General features: G+C 41.8%; 1 protein-coding gene across 2 annotated transcripts in view; it reads left to right on the top strand.

Annotated features, from left to right (window-relative positions):
- CAPZB (capping actin protein of muscle Z-line subunit beta) overlaps positions 1 to 17,897 on the top strand; it is a 65,014-nt gene that overhangs the window by 1,246 nt on the left and 45,871 nt on the right. For both annotated transcript variants that reach the window (XM_075172597.1, XM_075172598.1), the window contains one exon: positions 16,143 to 16,232. In XM_075172597.1, coding sequence (XP_075028698.1) covers positions 16,143 to 16,232 — 90 coding nt within the window. The remainder of the gene's footprint in view (positions 1 to 16,142; positions 16,233 to 17,897) is intronic.

The following is a 17,897-nucleotide window of genomic DNA, read 5'->3' as shown; positions in this document are numbered from 1 at the left end:
TTGCTGTCCAGTTACTTCCCGGTTTCTGGGCCCGGTACCTGGGGTGGTGTTTACAGAGGGAGCGCTTCCGCTTTGGGCGGCGAGTGTTGCCGCTTGATGTAGCTGTGAACGGAGCGAGTGGACGAATGCAGCAGTGGCCGCCTCTAAGAGCGATGGGGCTCAATCTGCCTCTGCTGCTGTGCATAAACCCCAAATTATCACCCCTGGTCCGGCATTTCCTCTGGCAGCTGGACTTGTTCCTTCAGGTGTACCAAGATCTAATGGAACCTGCAAAATACAGGAAAACAAGCGCAGTCAGAGCAGGTAGTGTTGCAGTGGTGGGTGCTGCTCTTCTGCATGGATGAGAACTTGCCGTTTTTCAGAGGAGAACCTCTATTTTTTTCAGTCGTGTAAAACAATCTCCATCTTGCTGTGTGTTTGCTGCATGGATTAGCCCGGGTCACAAAACCTTTCAATTTCATTTTGGCACCGTGTGTAACGGGGGCAGATTTCATCAGCTCTAAACAAATGCAACAAGAAGAATAGGAACTGGCCCAGCTCTGGGCTGCTCCCAGCTCTGCCTGGACGGACGTGTGCTTTGGCGGAGCCCGTTTGAGGCAATGTGACCCCCGTGGATGTAATCACTTGTATGGAATCACCAAGATACTTTATACTGTTTGGGAATTTGCGATTCAGGGTTTCCAACATAACGATTTAACAATGTTCAAATGTATTTAGATTTAAAAAAGAACAACCCAGTGCTTGGCTATATAGCAACATAAAGGCTGGTTAAGCAAGCAAGTGTAATCCTTTACTTGTTACCTTCAACCATAAGAATTTCAGAGGCAATACCTTATGTTTTTTCTTCAGAGCTGGAGATCGTGGTGATCCTGCCACCTGTGTTATGCAGGATAAAGATCTTTAGCTTCTGGTGAAAGGTGAAGAATGGTTAAGATCAAGGTTCTGCTTCTCTGTTCTTTAAACAAACGAGATGCTGTACCTGACTTCTGACTGGGGGCGTGACAGGGTGGAGCATCTTACTTCAGTTGTGTGTCTTAGTCTAAGATACTGGACTCTGTGTGTGTGAGACCTGAATGTAGGATTTGAAATCAGGATTCCAACAAACTATCCGAACTTCTGCCATGGCAAAAATCCTCACAGGAAAAGAATTAAAGGAAAACAAGTAGGCTTCATGTAAGATAACAATGGTGATACCGGCTTCTTTTAAGGGGATATGAAAGCATGCTATAACACAAACCCAGTCAGGGTTTAAATGTAACTATATCAGTCTTTTGGAGGAGGTAGAACACAAATCCTTTAGAAATCTCCTGAGTGTTACAAGCTTATGCTGTCTTCTGATTTTTTGTGTTTAGTCGTGGAGACCACTGGGCGTAGGAGGAGTTTGATCAGAACTTCCAACACTGTGTGCTAGTCTCCGATGTTGAGTGGACTTCAGGGATGAACCTGTGGCAGCCCCTCTTATTCATATATTGTGGTGGCTGAAGACTCACTCAAAGAACGTGGCAACTTAAGTGTGGTTTATCCAAGTCCAGTAGGAGCATGCAAGACAAATCACTGATCTGGTTTGCAGAAGACAAATGATCTGTGGTGATGTTTTAAAACTTTACTGACTCTTACAATATAGTGCATCCAGTTTCAACTTAGTGCAAACCCAGCGTTTAGAGTACTTCCAGGATCTTTCATTTTAGTGGGTATGAAAATACCGTACTGAAATGGAGCATTGAAACGCTGAAATGGCCCTTTCATTGAAGGCAACAGCAAGTTTCACGACAGCTGGGAGAAGCTGGTCTGGTACAGGATATTAGGTCAAACACCTTCTTGGTACTGTGGGGTTACCAGCATCTGTGTAGAGCAGATAGATGGGAACCTTTGTCTCCCCTTTGCCATCTCAAGTCTGAATTGCTCCTGGTGAGCTTAAGTGAGAATTCAGAAGTGTGTCCGCATTTCAGTCAGGTGCTCGGTGAAACAGGGCAGGGCAACACGTGAAGCTTGAAAACTGCCTGGATGGATGCTGTCTCTTGTGCTAAAAATAAACTGAATGCACTGTTCAGGGCAAAGCAGGACTTGGGAGAGTGGATCTGCTGAGATTCCTGGAATTGTGGGTTGTGAATGGATGGAATCCAGTTACTCTTTGTGAAAAGAAAAATCTTCCTTTCCAGGTTACGTAAACTGTCCTGGTCACGTTAGCAATTATTTCTTCTGCTATGCAACTCTTCAGGAAAAGGCAGACAATTTTAGCAAAATTTATAATTTAATCAACCATAAATTCAAACTGTCTAGTGTAGTGCTGGCTGCACATCATCGTTTAGAATTTGTGAGGCAGCTAAAAAGCAGTGAAGCACAGCCAAGGACGCGTGATGCGACGCTGACGCTCAATACATAAACCTCATGTGCTGTTCAGAGTAACTAATATTTTCAAGGTAGGGGCTGTTTGTCTTGGGCAAGCACGTTGCTGCTTGGTTTTGTGCAACTGCTACCAAAACTATATTAAATGATTTGTGAAACTGCACAGCTAAAGGTAGCACTTTTCCAGCTGCTTGAACACCGAGCCTGTCTCTCTTCTAAACTGGTTGTGTCGCTTGTGAAACCCAACCACATAGCGTGAGAGCTCAGGGTAGGTTTCCAGTGTCCGCAGCAAGTCCTTTGCACTTTGTGCCTTCTGAGGAATACTGACTTAAGCTATTTTGTAGAGTCCATGTTTTATTAGCCAAGTATATGAGCTTAGCTAAATGTTATCTTAAAAGGCAAATTCCCAAAACAATCAAGTTAGAGGATATCATTGGGATAGGGAATACTGCCATTGCAGTGATGCTTAATCTTGTGGTTTATTAGCGAAGGAAAAATATTCTCAGGCTGAAGTTGTTCAAACAGGATTTCTCCATATGGTAAATATATATGCTGATATCTTACTCGTTGACATCTGGGAGTAAAACAGAATGAAAGTGCAGTTCAACTTTTTTGAATTAGTCCTTATTACTGTAGCTGAGTAGAGAAATTACTGTCTTTGGGAGAGAGGTGTTGCTGCCCTATTCAATTTCTACTTCTACAGTTGTCAGTTATACTTTCCATCAGTTGACTTCATGTGTGAAGGACAGCTGATTAACTCGGGGGTTGCGTGTGATCATGCAGCACTCCCCGGTGCTGTGTACTCGTCCGGTTTGGCTTTGGGTAGGTGGATACTTCTGAAGACTTGGGTGGGGAGTGCCGGTGCCAGTGTTTATTCTCCTGCCTCCCTTTGGAGGGGTGCTTGGTCAAGTCCAAATGGCTCCTTACTCTGCTAAGTAAACTTGTAGAGAAGTGTTTTGTTTTGTTGGGCTTTTCCCCCCCCCTTGAGCTGGTACACCTTGTAGCGGTGCCACCTCAAGTTGAAATAAAACTGAGTATGTTTCAGTGTCTGCTGAAGAAAGAGCAGTTTTACTGGAGAAGCGTGAAATTCTGCAAGGTGCCTGTACAGGCAGCATAAGTGGGAGTTTAGGTCTATGCTAAGCCCCATTTTTTTACCCCACTTTAATACAATGTGATGTTTAAGGACTTTTTTTTTTTTCCCAGACAAAGGACACGATTGCAGAAGTGTAAGGTGCTCAAAATGATGTTGATCTTCTGTTTTTATTCATATTCTTACTCAGTCACGGTGCATTATAATTTCCCACTTTCCCATAGATTTACGCTAGGACTCCTGAAGAGGACTCAACCCAATCTTTGTCCCTCTCCTTAATGCAGAAGGTCCAAAGCACTTGTATGCTTCAGTTCTTCCTAATCCTTTGCCATTTCCAGGAAGAAGGGCAAAAAAAAAATTCACTTAAAACCAGGGGACTTCAAATTTGAATTTTCTTTATGGATGAAACCTGTGCAGTGTGAAGGAGCAGTTAATACATCTGAATGACATAAGCCTTTCCCAAGCTTCCTACTCTCTCTAGCTGGGCTTTAGCCCAAGGTTTGTTTGCTGATAGGTTGTGTCAATTAAAAAGCTTCTCTAACTTGAACATAACGATCAAGAATTCAGGCCAATGCAATGGAAGAGTGTGGCCACTTTAAGCTGGAGTATAAACTGATTTTTTTTCTTCATCTTTTCTGTAATGCCTTCTGCAGTACTTAATAGTCCTTGAATGAGGTGTTCGTGTTGACATTATTGTGAGAATTGACCAACTACTGTGAGTGGGTGCCTAAGAACTGTAACTGAAATGTGCAATGCATTTGGAGAACATTAGGCTGTGGCTTACTTGAGCTGAGTAATACTGGATTCCCGTCACCTGGACCTGATCAAGTGGCCAAAATTCACTTCTGTGGTCTAATGTCCTAAAGCAGGATGGGGACAGATGCTTCCAAACGGGTTGTCCTGGGAAGTTTGAGGTCTTGCATGTGTGGTAGATGAGATGTTTGCTTTTGAAATTTCCTTTATGGGGCACAAGGGTAAATGCTGGTTGAGCAAGTTTTAAAGACATTTCCCTGTTTGTTGAGCTGAGAGGATTTATTATGGGAAGAAAATGCAGCATCCTTGGGGAAGCTGCTTTGCTTGTTTCCTAATTAAAATGTTGTAATTTTCCAGAATAGGTGCTGTCTGGGTAATGCCAAATGCAGTGGCAATCCTGTCCTTCTTCTGGGTTTTTAGATACAATGAAGTTTTGAGTGAGGAATCGAAAACAGGATCTATTTCTTACTTGTGCCCAAAATAGGCTTCTATTTAGAATTACTTCAGTTGCGTTAGATATCTTGTGCCGTGTTTCTTAAGTGGTGGCCTGAGCCTTGCATCAACCAGTAAGATTAATTTTCTTGTATTATCTGGTGCTGTTCTTTTGCCCCACCTTCCTCTTCTAGGGTTTAGAAGGAAAATGTGCTCATGCTTTGAGCTCCTGCTCTTTGTGCCGCTGCTTCCAAGTTCGGCCGAAGAATTACAAAATGTATTTGCTCGCACTTGACTTATCCGTCTGCCCTTCTCATAAATTACCTACTTTATTCCTGCTATATGCAAATTAAACCTAACTAGTTTATATTTCATCAGCGTAGCCTATGTTATTTTTCAGCGCAGGGTTGGCTTAGGAGTCCTGACTCTCGGTTTAGACCCATGAGACATTACTCAAAGTGTTTGCAGCCGTGCCGCAGAGCATGTCCTTGCTGGTGCTGTTTCCCTGAGTATGAAGAGGATGTCCTTTTTGTTACAGAAAGTGGAGCTGAGTTCTTTCCTGGTGCACTGACTTGGAATTTCAATCTCGTCCTTGTTGCAAAGTGGGAGGGTTACCAGCCTGGGTGAAAGCAGAACCCAGGATCTAACAATTTTAGCAGCATCAGCTGAAACAAGACTGAAAACACTGCTTAAGTAAGAGGATTTTATGCGGAAGGAAGAAAGGTTGAGACTGCATTGAAGACATAAGCTTAGTGGTTGCCTTAAGCCACCAATCAAAGCCACCATAAATAAAATACTTTTCATTCTCTCAGGGAATTTTGTTTGCATTTCTTCAGGTGATACTTTCTATCTTTTCCATTAGACAAACTGCTGAGTTTGAAAGTGCTGTCCTGTTACCTGCCTTCCCCAGTTATTTTTGCTTTGGTAAATATCAGGATTTAAAAAAAGCTTGCTGCTAGCAAAGGTGATTGGTGGCTGGCTGATAGCCTGTGCTTGCAATTTGAGATGGGCTCAAGAAACAAGAGATGGGTCTTTTGGTGAGTTAATTCCGTGGAGGAGAGAGCCATGAAGTGGAGGAATGAGGTAAAATATCAGCTGCATTATGCTGACCGCAGCAGTTTAATAGCTGTATTTATCCGCTGAGTCCTGTTGCTGTGCAGATTTAGGGGTTATCACGGAGAGTTTTGAATGTAACACTAAGAAGAGGCGTGATCTTGGCTCAGTATTGACAGTGCCCCACTGGCTGGTCAAATACAGCTTCCGCATAGCCATTAGTACAGGCAGGGCTATTTCAGAGCGTGGTAAAGTGAAAACTGGCCAAATGGAGTAAGTATTAACTTCGTATTAAATTGAAGGAGAAATCTGACATGGATTGAAACTGGCACGTGTGTGTTACGTGAAGCACTGCTCCTGCATAAACTGTCTTTACTACTTAAATTTATTAAAAGTTTTGCAGAACTTGTATGTATTGTTAGATCGCATGTTGTCTGTCTGCAGTTCTGACTGGAAGGTAGGCCAGACATGTTCAGAAATGGCAAAGAAAGCATAAAAGGACTGGAAGAATAGGCAAGCCTGGGAATTACAGCACGGGAAGGAATTCCAGGGAGCGTGAATATCTTGTTAGGTGGAGATGTGATATTCTTATGGCCTAAATGTAGGCAAACCACTAGCTTCCTAGTTTAAAACTGGAAATCCTTAGCACTGAATCAGTTGGATGAAACTGAACTGTCCTGCAAGCTTTGCAGTGTAGTCAGCAAGGTTCCTCTTGCTAGACACAAGCGAAAGGCATATTAACCTACTTTTTTGACCTTTTAGGCAATCGGAGAACATTCAGGGATGAGGGCTAATTAGATAACCTCTCTGCCTTGCCAGGCATCCGATTACTTGCCAAAGTTATCTCGTGAATTTACAACCCTGGCTACTAGGCTTCAGGACGCTGGGAAGTGCTGAGTTTGTATATTAAACCGAGCAACTGTGAGCGTGGTGGCAGCTTACTGGGGTGACGGGGGCTCTGCAAACAGGCTGGTGTAAAGCATTATACTGAATTGGTGATGTTGAATGTGTTAGACACGCTTGGTGAAAGCATAGCTATGTTTGTTGTCACCTTGGTGATAGAGTATGTGTCTTCCTGCTGCTACAATAATGTGCACTTTCTCAAACGTTTTTGATGTAAGTAGCTTTTCACATGATAAAATCTAGGTTGCAGTTGACTGGAAGGAGAACCTGGATCTGTCAGGCCAGGACCAACTTGCCAAACTTCGGTGTTTCTGCAAGAAAAAATTTCTCCATTTGAGCTGAGTAGTTCCTCTTCTGATACTTTCATGACCAGGCTGATTCGAACATGAAACAAGCAGCACACAGAATAAAACAGCATTTTGAAAAGATCATCCAGCATTAACAGGATTAAAAGAAAGCATCACAAACAATGCGTTTGTGGAGGTTCAGAATGACAAATGGCAGTGTTGAACCTCAAAAGCTTTTGCATTTGTAGTAATTATGGTTTCAATTTAAAAAAAAATAATTGACCCCTGTGAGAATTAAGCGGTCCTTCTCTAGAGGCTGATTTGGGCGCTGCCTCAGTAGTATTTGAATGGAAGGCAAGAAGGCAATGTGACTGTGAAAAACAGGTCATCAGACTTATGAACCAACACAGGCCTACTGTATTAGCTTATTTCAAAGATTGAACTAACCTAGTTAGCCAGTTAGTAGCAGGTTTACAGAGAAAGAATGAAGTAATTAAGCAGGAGGATGGGGATGAGAGAGTATGAATCAGTAATTTGGGATACATCTGCAGGGTTGAAGCCAAGAGCTGTACAAAAGGATCTTGCAGATCCTTTTTACAGAAGGGCTGACAAGGTCAGGACCAAGATCCTGTGAACGATTTCCTGTTGCACGGGCTGCAAAAACTTCACTGGGTGCTCTTCACCGGCTGCTCGGCAGTAATCCTTTGTTTGGTGTGAGTCAGGGTGGGTGAGCGATGGGGGAAGGAGGGTGGTTAGGGTGGTTAGCGGGTATCTTCACAGTTTTCAGAAAGCAAGACTGACTTGCCTGCACACCACCTTGTATACGCCAAAGCTGCAGAAAATGATTGCAGTATAGTGCTGAACTGAGTCACAAGGAAATCTCGAGAGGCATCTGAAGTTACTTCATGCATTAAGTAATACTGAATGGTTACGCTGTCAGTTAAGCTGTCTATCTCTGTCTTTTAGGGGTACATGCATACTTGTGCTCAAGCCAACATCTGTTCTGATAGCGAAACTCTTAAGCAGATGTTACAACCTTCCTTATGAAGTGTTTGAAAGACCGGGACAAGTTCTCCTATCTCAGTGCTGTGCTGTGACAGGTTTTTTTTTTTTTCATTTTGTTTAGCTAAGGTTTCCTATCTGTACATAGATCTAACAAAGAAAATGTTATTTTGTATTAAATCCAGACTTAAAATGGGGGAGAAAACCTGTTGTGCAGTAATTAAGTCTCTTCATGTTAATTGGAGTAGGTGGTCAGCTCTACAGTCAACATCAGTGACTTTAATCTCGTTTATTAAAAGTTAGCGATGCTGTTTTGCAATCTGCCCAACTTTTCTACTTAGGTATTTTATTGCTGTCCCCGTTTTACTCTTTCATGTGGGGCTAATAGATTGCATATTCACTTGATGCCATGATTTATTGGGAAATGACTTTTTGCAAACTTTATGCTTCACAGGAATTCTTGGCACCAGATAAAAGCTAGTAAATTATATTGTCATGTTCAATGACAAGTTTAATAAATAAAACATTGTTTTTGTTACCCAGAAGACAAACACTGGTGCAGGAATCATTAGTGATCATGGCAAAAGGTCAAGATGAATAGCCTGTTCCCGGAAAGCCTTGTTGCTGGTCCATCCTGCTTTTCTGTTTGTACGTGGTGGCTCTGTTCACTGGACAGGTGACAGAGACTTGCGTTGGACCTGATATAAACTAAAGTGATAGATGTTAAATTAGTTTTGAAAGTAGATGCAAGTATTTACCATCTTGAAATACGTCCTTGCTGGGAAGGAGGTGCTGGGCAAACATTGCTTTTTTTCACTGTGTACTGTAGATGCGCTAGCAGGAACTGAAACGCATCTAGTCAAAAAACAGCTAAGAGGGGTGTAAACTAGCTGCAGAACGTACTCCAGGAGATGCTGAATTCTTACTTTTAAAGCACATAGTGAATTATAGTCAAATGGCCTCCACCATACTATCAGGGGTTGTTATTTTTTTTTCTCAATAGATATAAAACAGCTTGACAAATAGTTGTTCCATAAGATTGAGCTTTGTGATAAAGTAATGCAAGTGGCTTATTTAGAAGCTAATGAAGGGAAATGCCTTTGGTGGATTATAATCCACTTGGTATTTGTTTCTAGAGTTGAGCTAGGATGTTGGGTAATGTCCCATGAACAGTGAACAACGTTTACCTGATTTGGAGGTAAGAATGGTGAAGCAAAGTCAAACACTGTGATTGAAAGGATGCTTGAAAGCATCTGCCTAAAGGTAAAGCAACAAACAAGGATTTGGCAGAACACTGATCACAAGCTTTGAGGTGCTCATAGAGCTTGAATGGAGGAGGAGATCTCTTTGGTAGTTGCTCCTAGAAGACCATTGCCGCTCCTTTAATCTGTCTAGGACTTGCCATAGTTGTGCTGTCAGCCTGAAATGGTGAGAAGTATCCAGTGTCATTAGCATCCTGGTGGCAATGAAACTTAAGCTGCCTCATTTGCTCTCTTTCCCGTAGATAATTTTAGTTTCCCTCCTGAGTCTTTGGAGCAGACGTATAAGTTACCCTTTCCTGTAGAAGCTCTTCAAAGAAGAGATCCCTCGTGAGCACTTGTCTTTCTGAAGTTAGTGTGTATTAAATTTCTGGACCAATGTAGAACAAAAGCTGGTCAATGTTTCTGAGGTTTAGAGTAGACCTCTCATTTTTTGACAAGCATGCAGGTGCATTTGTCAGTGTGTACAACCTAGACTTGAATTTAGAAAACAAGCCATGAAAGTATTTTCAGTCATTAATTGGGCCTAGTACTGCTCCTCCATAGCGTGCTCAATTGTTTTGAAAGTTAGAGCAGAGTAGAATAAAAGAAATAATGTTCTGCAGAAGAACATCTCTGAGAAGGTTCGCTGGCTCAAAGCTGTGATGTGCCTTGTACAATTGCTCTGTAAGTAAATACTGATTACAGGGCAGCTGTGAGAGACCGAGTGTAGCAGCTTCTGCTAAAATCTTCCGATCCATCATTTCTTGCTTTTATTTTAATCTGTAATCCCTCTCTAATCCCTTGTAATTCATGGAATAAGCACTCTCAGCAGTTGGTCTGTCTGTTTGGTCTTGACCACCGTGGTAATGTGACCACGGCAAATTGAGCTAAACATGTTACTAAACATACGACATGGTCATAAGTGTCTGAGATAATAAAAGCCACTGGATCACATCCTAACCAGAGAAGACAAAGCTAGAAGTAGTTCAAGAGAAGGAGAATGTAGTCTGCATCAGTGTCATGTTCTTTTAGTAATCTTTGACCTGTTCTTTTATAACTATCCACAGCGTAGTGTATCTTCAGCTTTTATTACGTTTGATTGTTTCTTAAATACGCTATTGCTGTTTCTCCCACTAGTACACCTTGCTGTCAGGAAGCCGTGATTTATAAGTACATTACAAATGGTTTTGGATAGGATCTGCCAGAAGAGGGTTAATAGTCAAGGGAAAAATAATGTAGAAAAACAGATTGCAAGGAATATGTGCAGCTGATGGAAACGTCATGAGCGCAGAACTTGTCTGGGATTCATAGATCGTCCAGAGTTACTCCCCTTCCCATCTAATATCCTAAAAAGTGAATGCTGACAGCCAAGAAGGGAATCCTACAACTTAACATACTACTGTACTTTTTATTACACAGGGGTTGCAATAATTCAACCCTTTGCTAAAGCTTCTAGCAGTAATGCTATCCTATTGTCTAATTTGAAAAAGGAGTCTTCTGCCTTTTGAGCTCTGGAAGTTGGCAAGGATTAAAGTGACAAGCAGGAGGGGAAGCTGTGTATCTGTTTCAATTAAAAAAAATTAGTGTTTAGTACCACAAAGCTGAAACATTAGTCAGACATTCCTGTTGGGAGAACTGAGAGGAAGTAATATGATTTACAATCTGGGTATGTCTGCAACATAAAAGGAAGAAAAAAAAAAAATCATTTGCTGGTGGTGTACTTCTGGCCCTGGATTAATTGAAGAAGATATTTTGCTTGTAAACTGACCAGCAACCAAAGTGATCTGATGTGTGATTGCTTCAAATTGCGTAAGTTGAGCAAATGTTCTATTTTTGGAGTCCCTTCAGGTTTTTATCTTATGTTCCTGTTCTCTGAAAATTGAGATGCCAGCTCATACTTTAAGTTTGGATAACTTTTCAGGTGCCAGCCTTGAGCAAAACTTGTGCGCGAAGCAGCTCGAAGACCTTTGTTTTATCTGTTATAACCCAGCTGCAGAGTCCTAACAACCTTGGCATTTCGGGACTGAACATGGGCAGCATGGGCCAAATACTGAATGCTCTTACTACCCGTGTGAGGCTTTTTTACCTTAATCCTAACTACTGAAGTAATTTTTGGGTCACCCAGTTCTTCTCAGCTGGCATCACAGATGGAAAGGGGGTAGGTAGCACAATCATGCCTTGAGTAGAAGTGTTATATTTGGTTTGCTGGCGGGAAAGATTTGGTGGTCCAAGTGGCTTATTTCCCAGAAAGGGCTAAAATAGGGAGAAGCTACCACTGCAGTAGCACTGAACTACCTCAGCTGGTTTCTCTTGGTTCAGGAGTTAGCTCAGAGTAGTGTTGATATAGAAATACGATATAGAAGTGAAACCAGCCTGGTTTTCTTTTTGAAGAAACTGCCTAACTCTGTTTATGCTCGGCAATAACATATCAAATGAGCAGGAGCTATCAGAACAAAACTCTGAAGACCAGGGAATTAAATCTGCAGGTCTTTGTGATAAATAGAAGCAAATTCCTGCTGACTGTAAGGCTGGGAGCTTTAAATGAAATCTTTTACCTCCTTTCAAGTAGAATGGCTTAGCCTTTGAAATGGATGGAGCTGCAGGTTTGGGTAAACCCTCTTAAAACCCAGAATATAGGTTAAGTCTCAGGTAACTAGCCATAGAGAGTTGCCAAAACTTGTGAATAAAGCCTATGAATTTCTGTAAGTGTATATAGTGAAATGCATGTGTAAAGATATTTAAAAAGAGAAGTGCAAAATACTTGTAGGTAGTAACTCATCAGATTGCTAGTGTCAATTGAAAAGAGAAAACAAGCATAGCTCCTGTCAAGTGTTACCAGTTCTGCCAGTGACACTGGGTACACATCTTGGCTTATAATAACCCCATTTATCAGGTGACAATTCTGTGCAAAATATAATGCAAATGTGGTATGGTTTGTGTATTACCTTAGTCTGGCGGAGCATATTTGGGTGCCATGACCTGTAACAGCTGCATGAGAAGTAGTTTACTTGCTTGCAGGTTTGCATAATCTTGGGTCAGCTCCTGTGGCCTGATGTTATCAGTGTACGGTATTACATTAACAGGGGCACCATTAACAAATGCCACTATGCCTGTGCCCTGTCCCCCCCTCATCCCAAGTAGCTGTGTGGGTTAGGGGACATGACGAGTGGGAGTCAAAAGGAAGTTCAGCATTTTGCCTGTTTGAATTTTTTGCAATTTGCATCCTCTTTCGTGGTAACTGCATACCAATGTAAGGTCAGAAGAGTCCCTTGCTCTTAAAATGAATAACAACGACCATAGCACGCCCTTGTTTCAAGTACTGAAAATGGAAACATGTTTTTTTACACAATCGACAAACACACCTTCTCAAAATGCCTGAACAAAACTTACAGTAACTTCCTGGGTTTTTTTATTTGTGTGTTCTTCATTGAGCAACATCTGCCCATACTCAGCCTTTGAACAATACTGCTTACAGTATGAATGGAATTAAAGTATACAACTGTACCTCTGTGCAACTACACATTTCTACAACTGCCTTTTTTCCGCAGTATTTGTTTTTATTTGAGCCTCAACACAGAGTGCCTAGATGACCAGAGACCTGTGGCTGTTCTGAGAGGGTTTCTTTTTTGGAAATACGCTAAGTACATGGAGAGACTGAAGAGAAGAGCAGGTGCAAACAAAGGAAACTAAACAAACATAACTACTCCTATAGGCATATTCATAAAATTTTTCCCTGTGGTAGTACTATGGGAAGGCTATAGTAGATGCTTAAGTGGAGATTCTAGATAGCCAAACATCTTTAGAGGAAACTTATAAGGAGCTTTCATCTAAGCTAATGTTTTCAGTCTTTGAGATTCCTATGATCTTTGAATCCTTCAGTGACTTGAGCTGTAATAAAACTTCATTTAGAATTTCTGTCTGAACTCCCTACTCCTCCACAGGAGCTCTGTGCTGGATGAAACAGAGGAATGGTGGAAAACGGCCTCATATCAAGTAAACACTAAGCTCATTAAGTCCTGCAACCTCAAAGAGCTTGGCTTCAAGAGCAGCCCAGACTGGGAGACGGCCTGTCTAATCACCTTCTCAGTGAGCAGGGGTTTATAAGCCTCTTCGTGTCTAAAGGCAAGAATTCTGTAGAAAATGTTTTGACTGGAGATCTGTTAAGCAACCGTGTCTTCAGTATGCAGTGTTACAAGAGAATTAAGCAAATGGAAATCCAGAACAGGTGAAGTTAAGAGAAGTAGGTTGGGTCAACTGTAGTGAGGTAGGTAACACATATCCCAAGTTCCCAAAGAGCACCTTCCTCTTACGCAGGTTGTGTGAAGGCTTTGTGGGATTTTTAAGAGTCTCTAATAATATGCCACTGTCAAAATTGCAGTAAACTCCCTGGCAGTGTTCACTCTTCTGTAAAATCAGGGAACCGTGTGCTGCTGGTTTTGGTACCTTGAATGTGATTCCTATCTCTTTGTATGTAAGTACCTACCTACCTATGTAAGCTACTCTAGATACTGCAGCTGGAGCAGAGGTCTGGAACCTCTGTAAAGGATATATTTAACCACAGACCTGGTTTTTAAAACCTCACTGCACCTACAGTGAAAGAATCAGAAACAAAAGATACTGGTAAAATTACCTGTTCAGTTCTGAAATAAGACATACCAGGTGTATCCAATACCACAAGGTACCACTGTGCTCTGTAATCTCTGTGCTTTGTATTGCCTTTTTGACTGTGCCAGCATGGATTTATGCTGGATTAAAGTGACTGTATAACCACAGATTTAGGGACAAAAATACAGCAGAACCTGTCTTTATTTCAGTGCTTTAAGAGATCTTCTGGCGAGCCATTTAATTATTTAAATGCTCTGCAGGAGAACCGAAGAGTCCTGCTGCTCAGCCTTGCTTTTACCTCTTTGATACCAGAAAAATATAGTGTTAGTATGTGCTTGGATATTTTTGTTTTTCCACTGCACACCGCCATGTATGCCAGCCGTGTCCAAACCCCTTTAAGAATCTCTGCCTTAAACAGTCTTGCTCGTGTCTTTTTTTGGCTGTTTTTGAATGTATTGTTACAGAAATGGTCAGTCCAAGTTCTTTTGGTTAATCCATAAAACACTGCAAATGTAGATACTCCTTCACTCACTGTAGTTTATTTCAAAATTGTTGCACTGTAAAACGCTTATTCTGGGGTTGCAGCTTTAGTGGTGGTTTTTAACATCATCTTTCCCTAGGCTTTTTTGTCTGTTAAACAATTCCAGCTGGCAGAGGAGGACGGAGCACTTCCATAAGTGTTCCCACGATCCCAAAGTGAGGAGCATGACCTTGTGACCATGTGCCAGCTTTCCTTCCTTGACGTAAGAGATAGCGGGAGGCAAAGACAATACTTGGTAAGAAAGGTCCCCTGCCTGAGCTTGGCTGCTGGAGCTGGGCAGGCATAGGCCATCTAAAAAGTATCTTTCTCTGGGGCCTGAAAGGTTAGTGGCAAAAAGTGAGTAGTTTTCGCTTCCCCTGAACATCTATGAAGATAAGTAAAAAGTTTTGAAAATCTTGGCCATCCCTTTTGTGCATGAATGTGATGATTGATTTGTTCAGCGATTTGTTCAGCGATTGATTTGTGGTCGCTTTCCAAGATAAATAACTTCACTCCAGACTTGTTTTGGCCAAGGATGTGCTTGTCAGGTTATCCAAGTATTTAAAGAGTATGGGGGCATTTATGTACATTACCTGAATGCGTCCTCCTTCAATGACAACTGGTGACCGTCATAAACTTCTGTTCTTGCTGTCAGCGCATCCTGCTTTTCGGGTTGAAGATTCAGATCTTCAGGAGACTACTGCAGATATATGGGAGTTGATGCCTGATATATGGGAGTTATTGTCTGTAGAGCTGGAATATTTTGCAAAGATTATGTCCTGTAACCTGAACTGGATGAGAAATAAATATATAATCTCCCCAGACCAGGCTGTCTGACTTGCTGGCTGTAAAATATTTATCTTTTGATAGCGAATGGGTAGTACCTTTTATGAACAGCTTTCATAATGGCTGTCTGCTAAACTGAGAGCTCCCTCCTTTCCTCATTGCTAGGGTATACCTTAATTGCAGGAAACTTTGCTTCCTGTTTCTCCCTGACCTGGGGGCTGCTACTTGAATAACGTGATAATGTAACTGCTTTAGTTTTGAAGCCTTTCTTAAATAAAGCTTTTGGAGCTTGGCAGAACACAGGAGGGAGAAATTAAAGCTAAGCTTGTAGGATATGGGTAGCTAGATATCGCAAAGAAAAAAGGGAGGGGAAGAAGCAGTGAAAACAAACTGGCTGTGCTTCAGCTGCCTGGTGACCTGCTGATCAAAGTAACTTGTGCAGATTTTGGGTACTGTTAGGCTTGCAGGAAAGTGTTTATATCTGTCGGCGAGGAGGAGAGCTAAAGGTTATGTCAAGAACATGGTTCAGCTCATCAAGTGTCTGTGGTAATGTCTGTTGCACATTTTCTGACTTCGAAGTGAAGTTTAAAGGGTTTTTTGTGTCAGAATTGGATGTGAGACCAGCTGCAATAAGCCCTTTGGAGTATGTTGCTGTGATTTCTCAAAGTAACTAGTCCCTGATTTCTCAGATACAGGCAGCTTTTGGTGTGTGTTTTGTAGCAAGAAGGAAATAATGGATCATACTTTGTGTGTGTGTTTCATTCTGGTTTTTTGATAAAGCTGAAGGAGGGAGAGAGAGCTCTGTGTTGGAACAGAATTTGTATTGGATACTAGTTATCTCAAGCTGAATGGCACAGTACAAATGAGGAAGTGTTAAAACTGCTTCGGGAGAAGGAACTTTCAGTTCCCTAACCCAGACTATTATTGAGATAGTATGGAAAAACAATGCATTAAACATTTGCACAAATGTGGAAACGGTTTTTGGTGAGGTAAAGGCTGGACTCCTTTCCATCAACAGCTCTCTCTCGTATCGGAGGAGTCAGCGAGCACTGCAGTTCGCGTGTGTGTGTATGTGATGTAGTACCTGTACATATTGTGACAGAGGGATGTTCTTGTTTCCGCAGAGTGACCAGCAGCTGGATTGTGCCTTGGATTTGATGAGGCGTCTGCCTCCACAGCAGATAGAGAAGAATCTCAGTGACCTCATTGACTTGGTGAGTATTGGATGCTGTGACCGAGTAATGACTGAGTCCTGGGTGTAATGAAGATCTGGTATGTAAGAACACTTTCTGAAGCATCTTAGTGGTGATTTGTTTCTCTCCTTGTCTTTTGGCAAGGTTGAAGAATACAGCAATTGCCCGAACAATGTCAAGAATCTACATGTTTATTTTGGGCAAGCCAACAGGTCCTACTGTGTATGCAGAGACGTGCTTTCGGATGAAAGGTCACTAGCAGCTTTCTCGATGAAGTCATCACCAGTTTGCAGGCTGCTGTTCAGTAAAAGTAATTTGGAGCAGTTTATACAAGGTGGTTGCGTGCCCTTGTACTGTGTGTTGTCTCCTGACAAACTACCTGCCTGCTTGTAGTTTGACACAGGACTTGTGCATAGGTGGAGTGGATGTGCTGTGGCACATGCTTCAGAAACGTTACTGAGACAGAATATGTCAGAACACTGGGGTTCTGGAGGACACTCAAATCTATTTATAATTTATGCTGTATCAGGTGTTCTGCAGTCCTGCAGTCCTGTTCAGAGTATCCTAAAAAAAACCTGGCCAACCATCTTGTGGCCGATACCTGTTTTGCGCTTGCCCCTGAAACATTTGTTTTCCTTCTGTAAACTGCTAATGAAGAAAACTTAACTTAAGAAGGATGCGTATGCTCATTACTAGGTGCATAGGATTTAGTTGCACATCCTGTGATGTGCAATTGGGCTATAATAGGCTAGCTAGTGTCAGCTCTCCCTGGAAAGTGTGTGGCACAGTTGCCTCTGGAGTAACTTAAAAATATTACTGAAAAATGGATTTAATCTACATAGAACCTACTATATGGGCAGCTGGGAAAGTTTGTTTCTATTGTCCAGTCTGAATACATGGCTTATTTCTGACCTAGGCTTCTAAATTTTGCAGACAGAGGATGTTGAGGCTGGAACAAGGCTGTTGGACCTTTCAATTAAGCCTTTCCTCTTATCTGTAGTGAGAAGTACGAACCTTTTCTGTGGCAGGTCTGATGCTGACAAACCTTGTCCGAGAGACCCTAAAAACCTGATGGTTCTGCACATAGCAGCTATTTGAACTAGTACCTCTTAATTAAATTGTTTAAATTGTGTCTCAGCTGTTTGTCATCTTTGTGTGCAGAAGAGCAGCTGCTTACCAGGTAGAAGTTTAGTTGAGGAGGTCTGTTCCTAAGTGGTATCGGTGAACTGGTTCGCCTGGTGTTGGTGAACCTAGGAGGAGTCCCATGGTCAAAAAGCTGTGGCTGACTTAAATTTATCAAACTCTATTGAAATACTGCTTTTAGTTACATAAGCCAAGGTACAGGTAAAAAAGCTCTGTGGGTCAGGAAAGAAATTATTCCCTGCAGGAAGGGATTATTTCTTTTTCTTGAAACCATTTAGTAATTGGCTACATCTGTGCCACCAAAACTCTTGGCAACCTAAAGCATCATTTTTTGTGGCTGTTGCTGGAGGTAGGACACAGAATAACTAAATCATTGATATGATCTGGTGTGACATGGTTGGTTTTCTGATGAAATTTGGAGGACTGAACAGAAATTTGGAGGTTTGAGCAGCTCCAAGGACCATTCAAAACAATGAGTTGTTTGGGGAGCTATGGTAAGCTTGACTGTATAATTGGTATGAGGTTTTTTTAATGACTCAGAAA

Source organism: Calonectris borealis, chromosome 23 (assembly GCF_964195595.1).
Source record: "Calonectris borealis chromosome 23, bCalBor7.hap1.2, whole genome shotgun sequence".
In the NCBI taxonomy this organism is placed as follows: Eukaryota; Metazoa; Chordata; class Aves; order Procellariiformes; family Procellariidae; genus Calonectris; species Calonectris borealis.
Note: the sequence above shows the minus strand (reverse complement) of the source record. Positions and strands in the feature narration are given on the sequence as shown.